At 36.7% G+C, this 22,596-nt stretch overlaps 1 protein-coding gene across 1 annotated transcript in view; it reads right to left on the bottom strand.

Moving 5' to 3' along the window:
- Kynu (kynureninase) overlaps window positions 1-22,596 on the bottom strand; it is a 129,075-nt gene that overhangs the window by 70,140 nt on the left and 36,339 nt on the right. The window contains exons 5-8 of the mRNA XM_021194213.2: window positions 13,216-13,277; window positions 12,064-12,135; window positions 10,543-10,617; window positions 8,599-8,745 (exon numbers count right to left, since the gene is read on the bottom strand). Of these exons, the coding sequence (XP_021049872.1) occupies window positions 8,599-8,745; window positions 10,543-10,617; window positions 12,064-12,135; window positions 13,216-13,277 (356 nt within the window). The remainder of the gene's footprint in view (window positions 1-8,598; window positions 8,746-10,542; window positions 10,618-12,063; window positions 12,136-13,215; window positions 13,278-22,596) is intronic.

The following is a 22,596-nucleotide window of genomic DNA, read 5'->3' as shown; positions in this document are numbered from 1 at the left end:
TTCTTTTCTTTTCTTTTCTTTTCTTTTCTTTTCTTTTCTTTCTTTCTTTCTTTCTTTCTTTCTTTCTTTCTTTCTTTCTTTCTTTCTTTCTTTCTTTTTGCCGGATACTCATAGAATTCCACAGGTTTTCATTATTATAATAGTAAATAAGTTAAAATGGTTATATACATGGGTGTCTACATTTTATATTGGAATTTTTAATTTTTTAGTTATAACAAAGACAAATCAGTCTTTCTTGATTAGTAAAGAGGGAAGAAAAATATAATATTAGGGGAACAACTCTGAGTCCTAGACAACTAATTATATAATTTGTATCATCTAAAACAGCAAAAAGAAACATAGACAAAATCTTCTGACTATAACATCTCCTTCAGATGGTCCAGGAGTTAACAGGTAAATGTGGTTTGATACCAGAGAAGTCCTTCTTCCTCGTGCCTTCAGTAAGAATGGATGCACTATCACAAATCCTGATTGACAACTAGGAGGTTTGCTTTTCCCAGACCTATAATCCTAAAACAACATCTGGAGTCTAGAATACTCTTCCACTGGGCATTAATTACTTTTATTTTATATGGTCCTCTCAATCAAGTCTTAAATAAAACAGCCGACATAGAAACAGCTCTATAGCTTTAGATTCCTGGGTACTAATCTTTACCAATGTATTTGGACTTAGTAATTTCTGGATCTCAAATGCGCAGAATTATGAGTATGGATAATTTTCTTCGTGTAGCACAAAAATCTTCTACCATTCCAAAGACAAGAGTTAATGAGATAGTCTGTTTAAATTTTACTTCTCTCCTTATAAAAGAAAAGACTGGTGTTCTTCTAGCAACCATTTTAAGTGTAACTGAAACATTTTTAATTATCTTAATCATGCATATACACACCTATATGTATGTGCATGCATATGTATATAAATACACATTTTCAATTTGCTTTTCCTTGAATTCCCTTGACTAATTCAAGTCTAGATCATATGTCAGGAATTCAGTGTAGAAACAATTTTCAGTGATTATTTTAAAACCCACTTTTATTATAAGAGAAGGATAGAAGAGAAGAATGATTACTCAATAGATCAAAAAAAAAAAATACTCTGAAGTGCACCACGATGATAGTCTTCATGTTTTTGCGAAGATAATAATGTACTATTTCATTGTGCCCACTTTTATTCCATTCCAGTCTATTTTCACCCTGGCAGGTTGAAATTTTCTTTCAAAAATTAAAATAGATCTTCCTTCTTAAATAGCCGAAGCCTTGCAGTGGCTTCCGTGGGTCTCCACGTAGTTGGCATGGCTTGTGAGAAGCTGCTTCTGACTCTGCCTTCTTCACGCACTGTCTTATTTTTTCTTTTCTAGAGCTCTAAAATTAAATTTATACAGAACCATTTCTTCCTTGCAAACCTATTAATACTTTACACTTCTGAGAATAGGTCCTACTATACATCCAGCCCTGACAGAAAAGGTCACAGCTAGAAAATATCTGCTCATGTTGAGAGAACCGGCTTTGTCTTGTCTTCTCAAAGAAGGTCACCTCAGCACACCGTGCTGTGTTAAGTGTTCCTTGTTTGCATTCTATTATTATAATACCCCATTAAAATATTTACTGATGAGTAAAAGATATAAATATACGCCACTTTACTACAGAGAATTCCATGGCAAAATTCTAAGATCTTCTCAAGTAAACTGTAACTTAAATTTTTTAGTAAAAGTGGGTAATAATATTAAATAATAATAAAATCATAATTTTTAAATACTTGGATAACAGGTTAATTCTTTCCTATAAGCACTCTTTTCATCATCAGTCAGGTGGGCACATATCTGGCCTGAGACAGGAGGATCATTAACATTGTCAGACTGGGTTACAAAAAAACCGTTCATGCACATCTTTCCAATTCATTATTTATATGTATATACATGTAATATAATATAAAAATATGTGTGTTTGCATATTTAGATATAACTATCTCATTTAATGAACATCTCAATATTATAAAATGCAATATTATAAAAGTATGTCTAATACTCTAAGAGACAAGAGCTTCTGTCTTACCTCACAGACAGAGTTAATAATATACTTTGAGGTCACTTAAGAATTCAGACTGCCATCCTACTACATATTTACTCTCTTTGTTTAACTCACCATTAAGAGAATATTTAATAACAATCCCCATTTGCCTGGGATTTCCCAAGTAACCAACATTTACAACCTAAACTAATACATAGGTGTCTTCCATGCTCCCTACTCAAGGTTAATGCATATATATTTATATGTGTGTTATGATAACCATATGCTGAAAATAGACAACGAAGGCCAGAAGCATCCTTATAAAGTTAAAATCATCCACCACAAATGTTGTAAGCTAAGCAGTGTACAGATCCTGCTTTTAAGACAATGCTATTTGCAATACTGTGCGTTGTCTGGGCGGGTTGGGGTGAGCTGGAGTCAGTGACTTAATCCTTTGTAAAACTCTGTTAAAGATTTCTTTAAGGTTTCTCATTCCTTCCCCCATGTGATTCTTTCTGTGGTGTTAAATGAAAAGAGTAAAGTCCTTTGTTAAGTACAGACACATTCTGACAGACAGACTGATACAGGGACACATTCACAAGGCAGAGTTTCCAAAGGGCATAGATTCAGACTGGACGGAAGACACAGGGAGAATGAATAGAGAATTCAAATCTGGGAATCTCGCTTGGTTAAATGACACAAGGGAAAAAGGTTTGATTTTTGTCCCTTAATGTGACACCGATACATTATTTGTGATAGTTTATTATTAATGCATTCAAACTGACTTCAAGTCTTGATGCTCGACACAAGCATTATTGATATGGCACAGTAACTGTTCCTGGAAGTTGATGCCAACCATTGTAGCCAAGGTTTTGGTCGAAATCCCAGTCAATCATTTATTATTGAACTCACAGAAGGTAAAGCTTTTCAAAGAAAAATTGGATTTATGCTCAAGATAAATGAATAGTTCTGGTGACCATTCATATGTGGATGTTGCTTTGGTGTCATTGAATTTTTTTTTCTTTTCTTTGAGACAGGGTTTCTCTGAATAGCCCTGGCTGTCCTGGAACTCACTCTGTAGACCAGGCTGGCCTCTCGAACTCAGAAATCCTCCTGTCTCTGCCTCCCAAGTGCTGGAACTAAAGGCATGCACCACCACGGCCTGGCTGGTTTCATTGAATTTTTATAAATTGATTTTACCAGTTAGATATTTATCGGGGTTCTGTATTTTTCCTCATCATTTAGTATTCAGAATTAAGTGTGTGTGTGTGTGTGTGTGTGTGTGTGTGTGTGTGCATTGCACACATCTGTGCACATATACAGTGGTCAGAGGAACATGTCGAGAGTCCTACTCAATCACCTCCACCTTATTTCTAGGAGATAGTGTTGCTCACTGAACTCAAGCTTGTCATTTTTTTTTTTTTTTTTTAATGAACTATGATGGCTGGTCAGCAAGCCACAGGAATCCTTCTGTCTCTTCCTCCTTATGTTGATTGGGTGACAGAAACACCTGTGGCCACCATTTTGACATGGGGATTTGAACTCAGATCCTCAGCTTACTCAACTAGTGTTGTTATCCAGTGAGCCATCTCTTCAGACTGCCTTGTCTTCATCTTTCTCCCCATGGCTCTTTATTTGTCTTCCCCGAGACTCCATGTTGGTTTGAAGAGATGGGGTCTTCTGATGTTGTCTAGGATGGCCCTAAATTGCTGGACTCAAATGATTCTTCTTCTCCAGACTCTTAAATGGTAACTAGAACTACACGAATGACTGAGAATTAATTCAACTTTATTAACTCTGCTTGGACTGTAATTGCTATTAATACGTATTAATAATTGAAAGAGCTTATGGTTGGGCCTGACGCGTAATTCACATGCCAAAATAAAAACTGTTACATAAAAAGAGATGGTTTGCAGAATCTTTTGAATCCACCATCTGCATTCACAAATCAAATACGTGAGCATCCACATATGTGTGCTACTGCAAAGTGTAAAAGAGATGAGAGACTAGAGCAACTCATTTATTCGTCTACCTGTTTGATGTGTAATCATTTGATACCCACTATTTGCCAGAAAACATGTGTAAGACACTTGATGGAGGACAGGAAGCTCAAGAAGTTTGCACTGAGACTTTGGAGAAATAAATTACTAAATGGTACATTAGTCTGTAGTTTAATTCATAAACCTTCAGCCTAAGTCTTCCACTCATAACTAGCTGCATAATAGATTCTGCTTTCATGAACGTGGAAAAAACTTAGCACTTCACATAGAAGGGACACATGAGACAGATGAATCTGCCCTAGCCTCCATTCTTCCTCCTTGCTACCTTGAATAGTATGTCTTGGGCAACCATGTTATCACTATGCTATAGAAAGTCAGAGAACTGCAGATCTAATAGCAAGCAGAGGGAAACCTTAAAAAGAAAAGCTTTTCACACACACAAAAAAAAGTACCCAAGGAATATCGCGTGTGTTTGAAAGCGTGTATTTGGAAGATTCTGACTGATGAATAATCAGGTCACTGAATAGCTGATACCAAAATTGGCAACAGTGCTTGTTGTCGGGTGCATCCGGAAACAGATGCTCTGAATCATACTGCTCGGGGTGTGCACCAAATTTACATAAGTCCACAGGAAAGTGGATCCTGCTGATTATGACTGAATTCAGACACAACGCATGATCCAGGGAACCTAATTAACAGATGTACCAGAAATGTGATGGAGGGTTACCCTAAGTAATTTGTAATAACAGCCTAAGTAGCATGTATAGTTACAGGCTTCAAATAGAAAAGGGAGTGGGGCAATTATCTGCTCTCCCACAAATATAAAGGTTGTGCTGTGTTTCCTGTTAATATTGTATGAGAATGGAAATATAAATGAGCAAGATCTACGGAATACAGCATAGATCAATTAGTCTTAGGATCTGGTAATAAGCCAAGCACAAAATGTCTATCCATACACAAGCTTTCTACTTCTATAAAGAGCCAAAGGGTTCAACGTGACTTATATTGGTAAAGTTATGAGAATTTTAGAACTAAAGTTCTAACCTCTAAATATTGATATATTTTCCACATTCACAAATTACTAAATAATACTAATTGTGACCGCATTAGAATGGGGGCACCAGGTAGCAATTAAAGCACAAGAGTTCCTCCCCTATAAATGGGATTAGTTGACCCATTTGTGTGCATGTGCATCTGTATATGTGTGGGCACACATAGAGACACATATCAAATATACGAACATAGCCTGCTCAGTTTGTTTAGTGCTCTTTTTATATGTATGATTTTAGGTTTGACCACCTGGTAAAAGGAACTAGAGAGCTCATCCCTGAGGAAGAATATTTCTCCTGCTCTCAGAATTTTTTAGTTCTCTGTAGTCCTTTGTCTATAGTTAGGTCCCCTTGAGATTTCTTCCCTCCATGTTAGCACATCTACTGAAAAGGAGAGAAGAAGTGAGTATGGGGTGCCTGGTCCCAACTGATACAAGACAACTCTTACACCCAAGGCACAGGGAACACTGTGTGCAGAAGGGCAAAGGACTGGAAGAGCCAGAGGACCAGGAAATCTGCTGGGAGAAAGAGCCTCCTCGGTATGACCTGAAAGGTCTATCTATCACACCGCAGCGATGTGGCTGCCTAAGGAGACCCGGAGAACTATGCACACTCATAGTGAAATTAGTTACAAAGTACAACCTAGCTCCTTAAGCCGTCTACTTCTGATTTGTGGTTTTGCTGTTGTACATGCAGTTTTTAATGCTATACTTTGTGTATCTGCTTTCCTATCATGTGACTTTGAATTATTTTACTCCGGGCTTTTGCAGTTTGTATTTCATAATCCAGTCATTGACTCCATTCCCTGTCATTTCCAGCTGCTATTATATTTAATTGCTGGAAGCTTTCCTCTCTTTTGCCTCACTTATTCAATCTTAACAGTGATTGTTTTAAGTCCCCCTCTCCCTTAGAATTGTCAATTTCTTTCTTGATTGACAGCTCTAATTTTCTCCCTGTCTCTTTCTTGAGCTTTAGATTTTCACTGGCCACCCAGGAGAGTTATATACGTCTAATTTTACATTAGCCTAATTTCTCAACTCCAGTTGAGAAGGAGAGCAATTGTACAGCAAGAGGGTAAACATTTGTTAAAATAAATTTGATAATGGGTAAATCTAAGTCAACCGTATCCCCAGTTTGCTCCCATGACATTCTTCCATTTAGATTGGAGCTGCTCATTTTTCCACTCATTCATTTGGCTGAATGTGCCAGGAGAATTTGGCTCTATAGATATGTTAAATGAGTGACAGCCTAAGGCACACTTAGAGACTGGTTTCAGCTACTTAATCCCTTACCAAGAATTAAACATAGAACCTAGTGAGCACATTTATTTTCTAAGATTTTTACATTTTATTTATATTTTGAGTGCCTATGTATTTTGCCTATGTGTATGTGTCTTAAGTTAGGCTTTTACTGCTATGAACAGACACCATGACCAAGGCAGCTCTTAGAAGGGCAACATTTAATACGGGCTGTCTTTCAGGTTCAGAGTTTCAGTCCATTATCATCAAGGTGGGAACATAGCAGCACCCAGGCAGTTGTGGTGCAGGAGGAGCTGATAGTTCTACATCTTCATCCTGAAGGCTGCTAGCAGTATACTGACTTCCAGGCAGCTAGGGTGAGGTTCTTAAAGCCCACACCCACAGTGACACACCGACTCTAACAAGGCCACACCTCCTAATAGTGCCACTCCTGGGGCCAAGCATATACAAACCATCACAGTATGTATATGTATTTCATTTATGCCTAGTGCCTCAAAGGCTAAAAGAAGACATTGGATCCCTGGAACTGGAGTTACAGATGACTGTGAGCTCCCAGGTGAGTGTTGGAAACCAAGTCTAGGTCCTCTGCACTAGAACCAATTGCTCTTAAACATGGGGTTACCTCTCTATCTCCCTTATTTTAATTTGCAATGGGAAATACAGTCTGTATCTGAGGCATTTCCCATAATCTCTTATTCACTGAGGAAAAGTGGGGAGAAGAGGGGAGGGAATGCTGCTTCACAGGAGAATTGAGTGGCAGCCATTGCATACTTTAAACACCACATTCCTTACCCTGAGTGCATGAGGGAGATGCTTTTATGATGAACTAGCACTTTGAAGCAGAAGCTCAGAGAAGTTCAATAACATGCAGGGGACCATCTAACCCAGCAATGGCCCAGCCAGTGTGAGGACCCCAGACTGTATGACTGCAGAGCTCATGGTCCTCCTTCTCTTCCTTTTGTCTCACTTCTAGGAGGTTAATGAAACATGCTTGCATACTAAGGGAACAAGGTTGCTGATTACTTGCAGAACATTTTAAAACACAAGTTTTATTGGCTACCCTTTATTTTGGTGCTTAAGATTTAATATCTAAATTAAGAAGACATTATCTTTATATCTTTTGTAATGCACCGCTTTCACAGTTATCCATCAAATCAGCTGGAGGCCCTTGTTGGAAATTCCTAGAGACCACTGAAGACGGTGCTAAATTCCTTTTCATTAGTTCCATTCATTAGCTTCAATAACTGCATATATTAGCTAGATCTCACATATATAGTAATCCTATAACTTATTAATGTTCAGAGTAAAATTCAATTGTCACCTTTTTTAATACAAGCCTTGATTGCATAATCAAACAGAACTGCTACTTAGGTTTTTAAATATAACTTATGGCTATTGAATTCTTCTCCCAGTTGATTTCTTTCTGATAGGCCAAAAAATTTTAAAAGATTAAATCAGTTATTTATACTCTGATATAAAAAGATATGATACCTTAAATCACTTATTTATATACACAGAGATATGATATATGGACAAAATAACTTAATCAATAATATGCAGGGGGGAAACACTTTTGTTATGGATAGTGTTATAAAACTAGAAAGTTGTTCAGAGTTAAATGCCATCCTTAAAGTCACTTGGGTAAAAGTCACCTTACTGGTAACTCTACATGAGCTGCTAATAGAGCCTATATTTCCCTATCTAGAAATACGTAGCTTTAAGTGAGAGCTGGTTCACATTTAGAATGAGTTACAGTACGAAATGTACTAAAGTGGGATTTTTAGAAGATCTTGCATGTCCTGTAGACCCTTAGCATTTTATCCTCATTCTGCTGTCTGAGAGCCACATCATGTATGCAAAGCTTGCTTATCCTGGACACTAGGGACCCACATGAAGATGGCATTTTTAGGAATGAGATTGGATCACTGATGTCATGTAAACAAGCGATGAACTACACCAATCATAGCAATAGTAATAATAATCTCTTAAAATTGAAGACTTGGCCAGGTGGTGGTGGCACACACCTTTAAACCCAGCACCTGGGAGGTAGAGGCGGGCAGATGTTTAAGAGGCCAGCCTGGTCTACAGAAAAAGTTCCAGGATAGCCAAGGGTATACAGAGAAGTCTTAATCTGGAAAATCTAGCAAACAAACAAACAAACAAATACATTTTGTTATTTTTAAAGAAAATAAATCCTGCAATACTTTAAAGTACATATAAAGTACACTCTTGAGCAGAGTACTTTCTGGGAAAGTACCAAGGAGAGAAGTGAACCAAGTGGTCTACCTTGGCATGTCCAGCTTGTGTAATGGCAGGAATGTTGAACAGCTGTCCAGTATAAAAGTGCAGCCCACTGAACAGGATCACTGCAATCGAGTCTCCTTCCTCCTCGATCACTTTCAGTATGTCCTCCATCCTTAAGGTCTCTTCCCCCTAAATCAAGTTCAGTGCAAGTTACACAGCATGACAATAATAAACGTGTCACTCCATTTCCAGAAATGTCTTTTCTACATAAGTCAAAAAGAGGGAACCAAATCTGGCAAAAGAGCAGCAATGGGAAGCATTGTGTTTTAAGAGATAAAACGTCAAATGTTACAGAAGTTTCATTTGCGGGCCAGTCTGCATCTACTTGCTTCTTTCTAATTAAGTATTCAGAAACCTCAATGATTTCCCCATTATCTTTATCCAACCAAAAATAAAAAAAAAAAAAAAAGCAAGAAAGACATGACATATCTTACAGCCGAGCTGGAGGTTCATATTGCACTTATCAAGCTAGTGGTCCTTTTTCCAATGAGAACTCACTCATGCATCTTTCAACTGGGTTTTGTCAAAGTGATGTTTCAATTAGTTTAAAATTTAATTTTTTCCAAGTCGATTTAAAGATAAAGAAAAACATGAAGAAAACTGGTCAAAATAAAGTATCAAAACAGGGTCGAAACTCCCCACCCATAACTATCGATTGAAAATTGTCAATGAAGTGAGACTCGGTCTTGAAGAAGTAACCGGTTGTCAGAGTTCCATCAAGTGGGACTCTCCTGATTACGAGAGAGCAGGTCCGATGTACTTACAACTTCCCACAAGTCTTCTTTTGTAGTAAATATGACATAAATTTTGGACCAGTGCATGCTTAATTGCCTTAACATCATTTAGAAAATTCCTTAAAACAATTTTATTTAAGTTTTTAAATTTCATTCTATTGACCAAAGTCTATGTTAGAGGACTTATATGAATGAGTGTGTGTGTGTGTGTGTGTGTGTGTGTGTGTGTGTGTGTTTGTGTGTGTGCAGCTTCTATTGGAAGAGTCCTGGGGCATATTTACCAAAAGGAAATATTGATGCTGAAATCTGTTTTATTAGAAATACACTTTTTATACATATAAGGAAAAGAACTTAGTAATTATACGAAAAATTCTACTTAGGGAACTATATTAGAGTTTTTTAAAACTCTAATATAGTTTGACAGCTACAACTTAAAAATCAGACTAATGAGAGTATCACAAAAACTAACCATAATTCATTTATCTAAAGAATCACCATGAAATCAAAGAAGATATAAGGTTTTGGTAAGATAGAGTTCTCCTCATGTTGACTTAAAGCTGTTTAGTAATGGAAAAGACTGTTTAGAGTGGGCCCAGAGGATAAACTGCTGGGCATCAGTAACACTGAGCCTTCTGAACAAGTCATTTATATAGCACATGTGAAAAGAGTGCCACCTATAGATGATGTGTGAATCCCTAATCATAAATCCTGCATGTTGATTACTAAGCACACTGGAATCCCAGATTCTCCAACTTATTGAGTTTAGAAAACTTGCTGTATTTTAAGTACAAGAAAATACTTGATACTTTGCAAAAGAACATGAAAAAGATAGTGTCTGTATAATTTCACAATGGTCAAGTAGTGTTTAATTTGATTTTGATGGGAGCCACCAGCTCATACATTGGAAATTTAAAGTGGAATACTCAATTTGCCCTCTTTTTTTCTCCTGCTTGACCACTATGAACTCCATTGTTATTAAAAAGAAAAGTCCCACACTGTGTGTTTAGTTCTTGAAAATGAAAATAAATATACTTCCCATTGACATTCTTTACTTAAACAAAAGGATCTAACAGTAACAATGCATAGATCTCTTATGCTTTCTTGTTACATCAGAGCCATGAAGATAATATACTTTTGAGGAAAATAAATGAACACAAAATGGAAGCATAATGAGCATTTCTTTCTCAGATACCTCTCGTGGCTTTACCATCCGCATACTTTTCTCAACATCAAGTCCGTGAAGTTGAATCTGTGACTCAATAGCATACTGAAAAAGAAGGAAAATCTATTCATTAAATTAAGCCCAAAGCAGAGCAGTGCATTAAAGAGTCTCTTCTGAAAAGAAATAAAAAATAATACTGAAACCATTGCAGTATATAAAACCACATGTCAGAAGTAGGATGAATGGCTACCTCACAGACATCCTCCTTATTGTGAATCGGGGTACTTGTTGAAGTACCACGTACTAAAGGTGATCAGCAGTGCAGAATAGCTTTTAGAGCTAAGGTAAGCTTTACAATAAAATTCACCTTGTTTAAGACACAATGGGGGCTTGTAAAATAACCAAAGAGAGGAGTGTGACGTGTTGGGCTTGAGTCTCAGTACAAAACCAGTTCACCATAGGAAGATTTAGACAGCAAAGACAGATCACATTGAAAATTCCATACAGAAGATCCAGTACTAAGAGTAGCTGGAATTTTCTTCAAGATAGCAAGGACTTAATCTTATTTTTAGCAAAAGTAATCATGAGTTACCTTAATGGAAGTACATGCTTTAAAATTACAAGATGTACTATAGAATGATCAAAAAGGAAAGTGTCAGGTTTCTTTAAAATGAAACAAAGGTTTCATCGGTTTACAGATCTGGAAGAATTTTTCTTGTTATTTGAGTGAACCACAAGAAATCTTTTAATCTTTACTGCGTATAGGGGTTTATGTATGGGCACATTTTATTATATGTGTTCACATGCTCATGTAGAAGCCATTGGTCAATGTCAAGGAGTCTTCGCTGATCATTCTATACATCATTTTTGAGCCAGCATCCCTCAATGAACCTGGAACTTACTATCTAGATAGACAGACTGCCCAGTAAGCTGCAAAGCCTCCTCCTGCCTCTCTTGTCTCCCATGCTGAGATGGCAAGCCCACAAAGCCACCGCCAGTTTTCTTTGTGAGTAATAACTATTACAATTTAGGTCCTTATATCTATGCATCAAGCTATTTACACACTGGACCTTCTTCCTGCATCCCCATTATATAATTGTTAATGTTTTTTCATAAAAGGGAATCAATAACTATTTTTAGCGTACTATGACAAAGAGGTATAGTTACAAGTTTAGATGACAATTTAATGTTGCTAAAGGGTTAAGCAGTAGAGATTGTATTGATTTGATTTCAAAAAGTAAAACAGCAACAGGAATTAATAAAACATTTATAGCCGCTCTTGATTTAGGCAACAGTTTGCTCAATATCTTTAAAAAGACTAATAAATCAATGTCCCCATTCAGCCCTTTCCTCATGAACACATGTTTTACTTGAACAAAAGAAATAAATCTACTATCTAGAAAAAATACTTAAATCAAAAGCACTTGACAGATCTTTTTTTTAGTAAGCTTACTTGGAAATGACTAGCGAATAAACATTCAAGTCAGAGAAAGGCTCTATCCCTCTAGGAAGAGTAGAAAGAACATGAATATCATTCGAAGAAATCCTTACATGATCGGAAGGGAAGGCTTTGGCTTCTAGAAGAATTTTGTGCCGCTTTGGTGTAGGTTTAAAGAATGATAACTACAAGGAAGCAGAGTTATTGAGAGGCATTAGTCTACGAGTTACACGTTTGCTCCTTTATGGCACTTGTTCATGTTATGAGCAAGAATGTTTGAAGACATTCATTAATTAACCATCTTAGATATCTCACAGGGTTACCTTTTCAATTAGCCTAGTTTCCAGTGAGTTATGAAGAGGGCGGAGATATTGGCTCATTATGTTTATCAATGGAAAACAAACTCAGAGGAAACGGTAAAGCAGATAAAACCAAATTCCAAAAGCTTTATCTAAATGCTAATTGAAAATTTATCTTCTTAAGCATTTAAAGGTAATTTCTCTAGAGTGGGACTGAAATAGCTTGTTCTATCCATGTCTTATTTACATATCTTACATTGCCAATTTGGTTCCCTTTGTCGCCTGTCCCTCATCAGGTTGTTTGCTTTCTGGCATTTTGGCTTAGGTCCAGGTAAATGCTCCTTGGCCCTGTCCTGAAACCCCTATCCATTTTAGAGGCACCAGCTAGAAGTAGCCTACTTATGCACTAGCCATTTCATGTCTCCATGCAGTCTCTGGATGATAAGCTTGTCCCTGATTGTAATACAGATGACAACACCTGTCAACAGGGTGCTGCTCATCCCATTGGCCATGGTGCTAAATTAATTTTCATATATCCCCTTATTGAGTTCTGTACACCTATAAGGAAGATGTTGTCCTCCTTGTTACAAAGGTTAAAACATAATTCTCAGAGACACTAAAGAACTTAGATGGCAGTCTAAACTAAGGATGCACAAACTTTTAGACATGATTCGAAAACATACCCCTGAGTGTTTTCGTCAGACTGCTTCATTTAGTCTTTTTTTCCCCTGTGCATGAGTAGACCTCACAGGTACTTAACCTGTGCCATTTTTCCATGGAAGAGGCAAATCTTCCATGTTTAAGAAGGAACCAGGATATCATGGTCTAGCGTTTCTTGATGAAAATAAATAATGGCACATATGATCTTTGAATCAGTAACCTACCAGAGGCTTATGAATTTGAGGAAGAAACATAGAGATTATGCAAACAAGAGAACTCAAAACACAGATGGGAAAGAAACCTTACCAGCAGGAGATGTAAATTAACAGTCAAAGCATTCATTAGAGCTATTTCTTTCTCATGGGCTCCTGTAAAATAATCATAAAAAGAAATACATCATACTTGAGGTTTTTCTTGGTGGTTGGAATGTAGTTGGAAAACAAGGATAGACTCAATCATGTCAATGGTTTTAGAGATAAGGGCATATTGATGTGTCATTATGAATAACAGAGGTGTCCCTACCTGACCCATTTACCATATTATACCTGAACTTACATACATGTCGACAAAGATAAAGAATTGTATTCTACTTTTTATGTTATAAATAACAAAGCCAATATATTAATCATTTCTATGGCCTGCACACTCTGACCAATTTATCCTATTATCCGTTTGCAAAATCCTCAAAGAGTACTTTGAATGTGTGTGTATCTTTAAAATGAAATCAGGATTAATCATACCTTTAAAGTTGGCTCTTTCCAAAGTCAAGTTAAAGTTTACCTGTAGTAACAGAAGTCAGCTCTACCAAACATATTTCACTGCTATCACAGTGTTGTCGTAGTTGTCAGGACATAAGAGCTGCATGGCAAAATGCCAGAGCTTAAATATCTTTATGATTTACTCATATGCAAGAAGAAAAAGACAATATAAGTGTGTACTATCTGATGAAAACATATGCAAAATTCACCATTGGACCTAATGGCTAGTGTTTGGGAATGAGAACTAGGTGGAAGACAGAGCCTAGTGACTAGTGACTTGTGACTTGGCAACTCAGAGGTACCCTCACACCTTCTCTGTGTGGCTCAACTTTCCAGATGTTTCTTTAAAAGACAAACAAATCTAGAACTATTTTTCTCACTCTTTGGAAAATATCTATCACAAAGTTCATAAAGCTGTTAGAGAAAATATATAATGTTCATGAAAATACAGTGGTATTATATTGTTTACTCAGAAGCCTGCCTGTGAGTTCCCTTTAGAAACAGAAGTCAATGGAATAATAAGTTTGATAAGTTCCAGGATAAGTTTGTTTGGAGTGAGGCCATTGGAAATGAGTGTTTAACTGATGAATTCATATACCAACATAGCCATTCAAGGAGAAGCCTGTATTTTCCTTTGGTCAAAGGTACCATGTTTAGCTAAATGGATTTCTTTATTTGTTGGACAATTCATGAAAAAGTGGTGGGTGTTAAAAGATATCCCTGGTCATTTTTAAAGGGGAGCAGGCCTAAAATCAAGGGGTCAGAATAAAATCTCTTTCTACATCTCTAGACATAGTAAATTCACATAATAAGCTTATATCACATGGAATGAATGACACATGCCTTCTCCTATACAAAAAATACCTTGAAAATACGGCATTAAAATGAATGTTATCAATACTATTCTATTTGTTTCTCTGTACTGCAGCATAATTTTTTACTGATCCTTCTGAAATAAAACTCTGTTCTATGGTACCTTGATTATATGATTGATTCATTGTTATTTTTCCAATATTTATTGTGAAAACCACTTACTAAGAACTTTGACTACTGCAAATGAAATCCACCAGATTCATTTGGCACTTCACCAAATGCCATCCTAACCTACTGCTGAGCCCAGTCCAAAGGCAGGGTTCATTTATTTAAGATGCAAATGTGCATACCCAGGTATGTGCCGGAAGGATGCTAGAATAAAGTCCTAAAACGCTAACAGAAATCTTTACTGTGAATATAACTAAAGACACTTAAGAGCAAATTATTCTTAGCATCGGAGCAACGTAAACTGAACTTATTTTTAGTTTGTTTTCAAAGGAAAAGTTTACCTAATTGACCTCATGGGTTCAAGTTGTACTTCTGAATACAAAATTGTTCTACAGCATTTCAATATTATTTAAGAGATAAATTATTTAAGCTAAATGAAACTCTTTCAAGTAGCCTCTCCTTGTTCCCTTTCTTGTCCTAAGAGCCTTCTTTGAATTAATGAGGAAACATCATGACCTAAAATTATTCGAAGTACAGCTTTTTTTGAAGCTTTCTGAAAGCTTAAGACTTGCAAGGCTCTTCCCCTTAGAGGACCACTTGTGATTTTCTTTGATAAATGTCAGTTGGAGCTGCTTCATCTGAGGTGGGTGCTTTCTGCATTTTTATTCTTTGCATCTAAATGCAAGCACTTCATTCCTGTTTTGAAGCCTGATAAGGTAACATTTCTGGAGCCATGGCCATGAGGCAAAAAATTTTAATTTCATAAATGTTTAAATGGCCACATCTGGAAGTCGAAAGTGAGCTGAACCAATACAAACTTTGGTGAGAAAGTGCACCAACACTTTGAAATCTGCAACTTATATAATTCCACAAAGCCTTCTTAGCAAACACATAAGGAATCTATTGTGGGTTCCCTTCATTATATCAGCATGGAAACTGATACTGAAATAGAATTGACCCAAAGTCTCTCAAATAAGAATAATTTTTGTTCAGAATTACATTTAAAACTACTGTTTATAAGACATTCCCCTTGAAGGGAGACATAGGTTCATAACTGATTTCCTTCTTTGTCTCTCTCATCCCAATATATTTTCAAAGTTTTGCAAGCTGAGAAGAGCAATTCCCCAAGCTGTTTACTGTCTGGTAAGAGAGTCCACTTGGATTGTCATATCATCTTCTTTCTACCTCATTAAGCAGATGCAAACGCTACTGTGCATTTGATTTCAGGACTGTAATTAGGCAAAGCCCTAGGGAATTTTTAAAGTTGCAAATTTCTATGTCCTCTGGTGATGGTCAGTATATAAAGAAGGCTCTAGAATAGTTGAAGCAGATCACCTGCGGATCATTGCCCCTCTTTTGGTCAACCACAAGTTTCATAGGGCAAATATGTTCATATTACATTTTTATAAGCTCAAATGCATGCATCTAACCCTTGGTGATTTTTATGTATCCAAGGGAAGACTTAATAATAATCCTGATAATATTCTCTAACACATCTATTTGTAGCATCTTGCTAATATGACACTAATTATAAAGGAAAGTTACTCCAAGTTCCATGTTTTCTGGAATTGTTGGCTATATATAAGATGTTTTATTAATAGTTTTTCTTTATACCTAAAATTGAAATTCTTTTATATTGGAATAAATATGGCTGTTCACTGTCTCTTTCTCTTCCTGTTGATTCTACAGCTATCACTGCTCTATTGCAATTCTTTTTAAAGATTCTTGTGCTAAACTAAAGACTATGCTCTCAAGTAACTAGAAGACCCAATAATGGCTAGAATAAGACATGTCTGCTTATGATATATGTAGATAGCTTAATAACTAATGGAAAGTAATTTTCTACACTTCACTGTTATTTTACTTGTTTCATAATAGTTACATCATATCATCTGGAGCCAATTTATGTTTCTTATGATACAATGTAAGGAAGAATAATAAAAGCTGTAATAGAGCTGGAAGCATGGCATAATGTTAGAGTACTTATATCCTTATGCAAGACCCTTGGTTCCATCTGAGAATATACACACACATATACACACACACACACACACACACACACACACACACACACACGGGGGGGGTGGGTAAGGAGAGGGAGGGGTAGAAAGAAGAAGAAGCAGAAGATGATGATGAAATTAGGATCTGAGAGATATCCAGATTTCCAAACAGGTCATGTTTAATTGACACAGTAACATTTCCTGAAATAAATTTAGTCTATTTCCCTCTTCTGTCTTGTTTGTTGGTTTTGTTGTTTTTTTTTTCATTATTATTTTATTTTTGATAAAACCAAACTCCTGTAGTTAATTCATAAGACTGCATACTCTACTACTGTGTTAGCAATTTCTCTTGTTTGTCTCTGATGCTAGTGACTGAATCCAGGGCCTGTATCTTGCTAGCTCTGCACTCTTGTCATTAAGTTCCTAAGTTCCTGTAACAATTTCCACCAATTTCACACATTCCATTCCTGGGAGAAGTTTCTTGAAACTTAGGAAGTTCTAAAGTCAAGTTTGTTAAGACTAGTGAGACAACTCATAAGTCTCAGAAAGTCTCTAAAACTTACCAGATTCACAAAGCCTTTCTTAACCCAAAATTAATAAGCAGTAAGAATTACTATGGGGGGCATACTTTCCAACCTGTTGGGCTACCTGCAAATTGTACAAATAGCTCCAAGGTTTCAGCTCCAAGGTTTGTGAGCCATTGCCCTTGCTGTGGTGTGCTATCTGTAACGCAACTGCCTTTGTGTCACTCATACTACTGTAAATTATCCCCCAAAACTCATTAGGTCATCAAATTGGACTTTGATAGTATTATTACTTTTTATTTTTGTACATAAATATTTCTCTATTACATAAAATTTTAGAAATTTAGGGTATAGAATTTATTTAAATCATAAAACTAATCTTTTAGAATATTACTTATAATTCACTTTTATGTACATTGTTTATATTCTGTAAACAGTAAAACAACATTAGAGATATTTCACTGGGCAAATTATGAATTACAGCACAAATCCATGTGTTTAAGTTTATAATTATGTTTTTATGTATGATTTGAAACTTTGGGAAATTATTTATACATTTTTATTGAGTTTTATGCATACAAAGTAGATTTTTAATATTTCAAGAATAATTATCTTTTATATGCATTTTTACATTGGGAACTGAAACATTTCTAAATTAATTAATACAGAATTCAATTTAAAAAGATGCAAAGAATTAAAGAAATTTCTCATATGTTTGGCTCTGTACTCCAAGGTTTTGGTACAGAGCACCTCAACTCATCGCTCCTCCTAATGATAAAGTCTGTCATCCCAACAAGGTGTGACTTAGGTGAAATCAGAAGAAAGACCATGTGACCAGATGGTGGGAACTTGTCATCTCATCTACCTACTGTTTAGGCCTGGGCAAGACAGTGATCCTCAGAGAATTCAGCTCCACAGGTTCTGAGTTGGAAAGCAGACCCAAGGTCTGAGGGCATGCATGAAAGGGCCTATGGGGCCTCTCAGACGGTTCTTAATTTCCTGACTGCTGTGCTGGGTCTGTTCTTTAAAATGCGCTGGTCAGAGTCTGGAAAGTGGTCTAACTCTGGGAAGTGGGTGTTGGGATTTAATCAAATGATTGCTAACACAGTTCAACATCAGAACTGATTTCCAATGTTAGAGACACATCAAATTGTGAATCACAAGACACTGTGTAGTATTTGCCAACTAGACAGCATGTAGCAAAGCAAAGGTCAATTAATGCAGCGTCTTCAAATGTAAAAATCTTCAGGCCTTTTTTCTTTTCTAAACAAACTGACTACCTGCACTCCTTTTTTATTCTCCTTATTAATAACAATGGAAGGTGACTGCTTTGAAATTTTTTGCTACCTTTATGTGACATGCTTGTATTTATTGAGCAACAAAGCACTTGTACATTTAATGAGTTGCAATAGTCCTATAAAGTTTTAAATAGTCAAAGTAAAATTGTGTAGAGTTTATTGGCTTTATAAATAAATCTCACTAAATAATATCATATTATGACTTCCCTGGCCTGTATATAAATAGATTAACTCCCCCTTTGAGGAAGATAAATACTGAACACAAAATAACAGAGTTAGAATGCAGTTGTTATCTGTAAAAAAAAAAAAAATACCTAGTACACACACACACACACACACACACACACACACACACACTGTGCATCTAAGAAAACATATACTCTCATGTTGAATTAATATAAAGAAACATTCCCAGGTTTTCCTTTATTGTGTTAGTAATTTAAACAAATATGAATAGTATTCAAAAACTGAAACTTCATGAAACAACCGTTCAGTCCACTGCCACCTCTAATGCAGAGTATTTCTTGGTGAGTTCTCTCTTTTATCCTGCCCTGGGATTGCTGACAGCTGTGTCAAGGGTGCTGCCCCTAGAGAACCTCCAGGACATCAGGAGATGCTGCGCTCCTGCCTTCCTGAGCTTGGATGTCCTTTGTTACCCTTGGTTATTATGTTCCAGACCCCAGGTAGCACACACACCCTACAGCTTCTTATGAAGGCTCCTGTGCTACCCAGAAGTGGTGATTACACATTCCTGAACTCTTTCATAACAGCTATGCTCTTGGTCTGTGGAGACACATTTGCTTATATTGTTCCTGTCATCTCTCAGAAGGGGTGGTATTTTTAGTATGCACTAAATATTCAGATCCCATAATAAGGCCTCATTAAACCAATGGAAATTTGCACATTAGGAACTCAATAAAATTGGAAATTAAGGTTGCTTTTGCTTGCAATTTTTTTGATTCAGAGTTTAAAATTTTGTAATAGGTAACAGAGTAATGTAGTTTACAATGTAAAAGATGTAGCATGTGATATTGTTGACGGTAAGGTGATCCGAGTAAGTTCTTTGGTGAGGAAGGTGAGTGTCCTGTTTGCACCTTTAGATTTAAAACACAGAGAAGGTACACAGTCTTCAGGTGAGTTTTAACTGTCACTAAGAACATGCTTACATTTAAATGTTATGAATTAAGCATGTCTTCCAAAGACCATATGCTGAAGTCCTCATCCCCTGTGGTAATTAATGACTGAGGTCATGGGGGTAAAGTCTTAATCCCACTTGGTAAAAATGTGAAATTGGTTTTTGCAAGCCAGGAAGAGAGCCTGGTAGCATTTAGATCATGAGCTGTTGGCCTCAGTGAGAAGATGGGTCTTTTAAAGCTGCCTAGTCTTTGTTATGGCTGCCTGGGATGACTGACACGGATGATGTTCCTCTTCCTGGGCCATGTTTCCCCTGATCCCAACCCTTCAGTCTTCTCTTGCACTCTGACATAAAAGGAGCCTGGAGCAGGCTGGAGGTCAGGTACAGGGGTAAGAGAAACTGGTCATGTGGATACTATGTATAAAGCCTTTCACTTCTAGATCTCCCTTTCACTTCTAGCTTCATACATACTCCCCCACATGATTGACTTGGAAATTTCCAAACCTTTGAAAGATAATCACCAGAATAATGCAAGGGGTGTCATTTGTCTGTTTTTTCATTGTTAGATTAAAATTTGGTTTCTTGCATATTCATTTTTATTTATTTCTGCAGAAGCAATTAACAAGTGTCTTCCTGCTACTAAATGCTTCCATTTGGTTTGACTTTCTGTTTTATCCACTGAGAGTTTACAAATTGTTTTCCAATGCCTTAAATAATTTCTGAGTGAGCATTCAGATAACATATATTTCCATACATATGTCTAGTCCTCAGTCAACTAAACACTTAATTCCTGTGGTAGCCCAAGTCACGGTGATGAGTTGTGGACTTCCTTGTGATTCAGTGGTTGTGTGCATGCTAATTTTTGTTTTGCAGTGAGGATATAACCAGGAATCCTTTTTTTGTCTTTATTTATTCCTCTCTACAGTCTTGAGATGTTCAGCAAAGGATCAGAAATTAGTTTTGAGTAAACATTCCATTCCTTGCATTTTATTGGTTTGCTAGAGCCTTTCTGAGTACAAGTCTTACTTCTCCATTACAATTCTGCCTATTGTCCATGTAGATGAAATCTAGTAGTTTGCCCAGAAACAAATGAGACAAATATAAGATAGTTTTATACTTCCTGACAAGGAGGTGAGATTTTATAAAAAATTTGGAAACCAGGAATTTCCTACTAAAATATATCAAATATTTTCATACAGCCTTCAAAAATTGAAAAAATACAATGTACTCTAAATGTCACAGAAAATTTCAGTCAATGCTGAATATTCAAGCCAATGAAATAATTTATTATCACTAATTCTACCAATAGGATACAAAATATAATCTAGGGAACTCACTATGCCACAAACTAGCATCAGTTTTATTACTGATAAAGGGATGAATTCTTGAGCTATAGATTACAAAGTACCTAAGATGTGTTCCCAGCACCCGCGTTGGATGTCTCACGAGTGCCTGAACTTCAATTCTAGGGGATTCAAAGGCCTGTTCTGGCCTTTGCTGGCAACTCTACACTCTACTTATTTACACACACACACACACACACACACACACACACACACACACACCGAGGGAGGGAGAGAAGGAGAGAGATAGAGAGAAAGAGAGACAGAGAGACAGAGAGACAGAGAGATTGAGAATGAGTTCTGGTCCTGTGATGAAATATTATACCAAGGCAATTTATAAAAGAAAGCAATGACCTGGGGTCTTGCGTACAGTTTCAGACTGAGTCCATGATCATTGTGAAAAAGATCATAGTGGCAGGCAGGCATGGTGCTCAAGCGGTAACTGAAAGTTTACATCCTGATGAACAGGCAGGATTTTAAGAGAGATGGGGCCTCAAAGCCTTACCCCCAGTGACACACCTCTTCCACGCTCCTCTAATAGGCCACACTTCCTAATCTTTCCTAAATAGTCCTCTACTTAGGAACCAAACATTCATATATATGAATTTATGGGGGACCATTCTTATTGTAACACACACACACACACACATTCACACATTCAAAACAATAAAACATTGTGTATTTGATAATTAGTCAAGTTTAGGGTGGGAGACTTACTATGCAGCCTTGTTGGCCATAAACTCAGCATTGCCACACCTCCTCCTTGGTTCCTTTACCTGGCTCAGTCTTAATTGAAGTGGATCACCAAGATTTAAATTGAAACACTTCAGAGTCTTATGCTAAACATATTTATGAAAATTAATGTTTATCATGTAATAGTAGTACAGTCCTCATTTATATTTATACTTAAAAAGTTTATTAAAATCAGTAAAATGTGCTCTTCCTCATAGAAGGAGAAAAGCAGGGATTTAAAAGTATATAAGAAGCTGAACATGCCTGTAATCCCTAAATTTAGGAGACCAAGGCAAGTAGTCTGAGTTGCCTGGGTTAAAGAGGAAGAGTTCATTACAAACAAGGAGCTACTGAGCGCACCTGGGTACAACTTAGTGGAGAACACTTACCTATGTGCAGAGAGGGACTGGGGCTCACCCCCAGTACCACAAAATAGGGAATTAAATAAACAAACAAATAATTGAAAGAGTTAAAAATAGAAGATACTGGGAGCTGGAGAGAGAGGCTCAGTGGTTAAGAGCATTGACTGCTTTTCCAGAGGTCCTGAGTTCAATTCCCAACAACCACATGGTGGCATCTGTAATGGGATCCTATGCACTCTTCTAGTGTGTCTGCAGACAGTTACAGTGTACTCATATAAATAAAAATAAATAAATATCCAATATATACAAAGAGCTCAAGAAGCTGAACTCCAAAAATTCAAATAACCCCATTAAAAAGTGGGTACAGAGCTAAACAATGAATTCTCAACTGAGGGAATGAGAATTACCGAAGGGCTGAGAAACACTTGAAAAAATGTTCAACATCCTTAATCATCAGGGAAATGCAAATCAAAACAACCCTGAGATTTCACCTCACACCAGTCAGAATGGCTAAGATCAAAAATTCAGGGGACAGCAGATGCTGGTGAGGTAGT

This window comes from Mus pahari, chromosome 3 (assembly GCF_900095145.1).
Source record: "Mus pahari chromosome 3, PAHARI_EIJ_v1.1, whole genome shotgun sequence".
Classification (NCBI taxonomy): Eukaryota; Metazoa; Chordata; class Mammalia; order Rodentia; family Muridae; genus Mus; species Mus pahari.
This window is presented reverse-complemented; position numbering and strand designations above follow the sequence as displayed.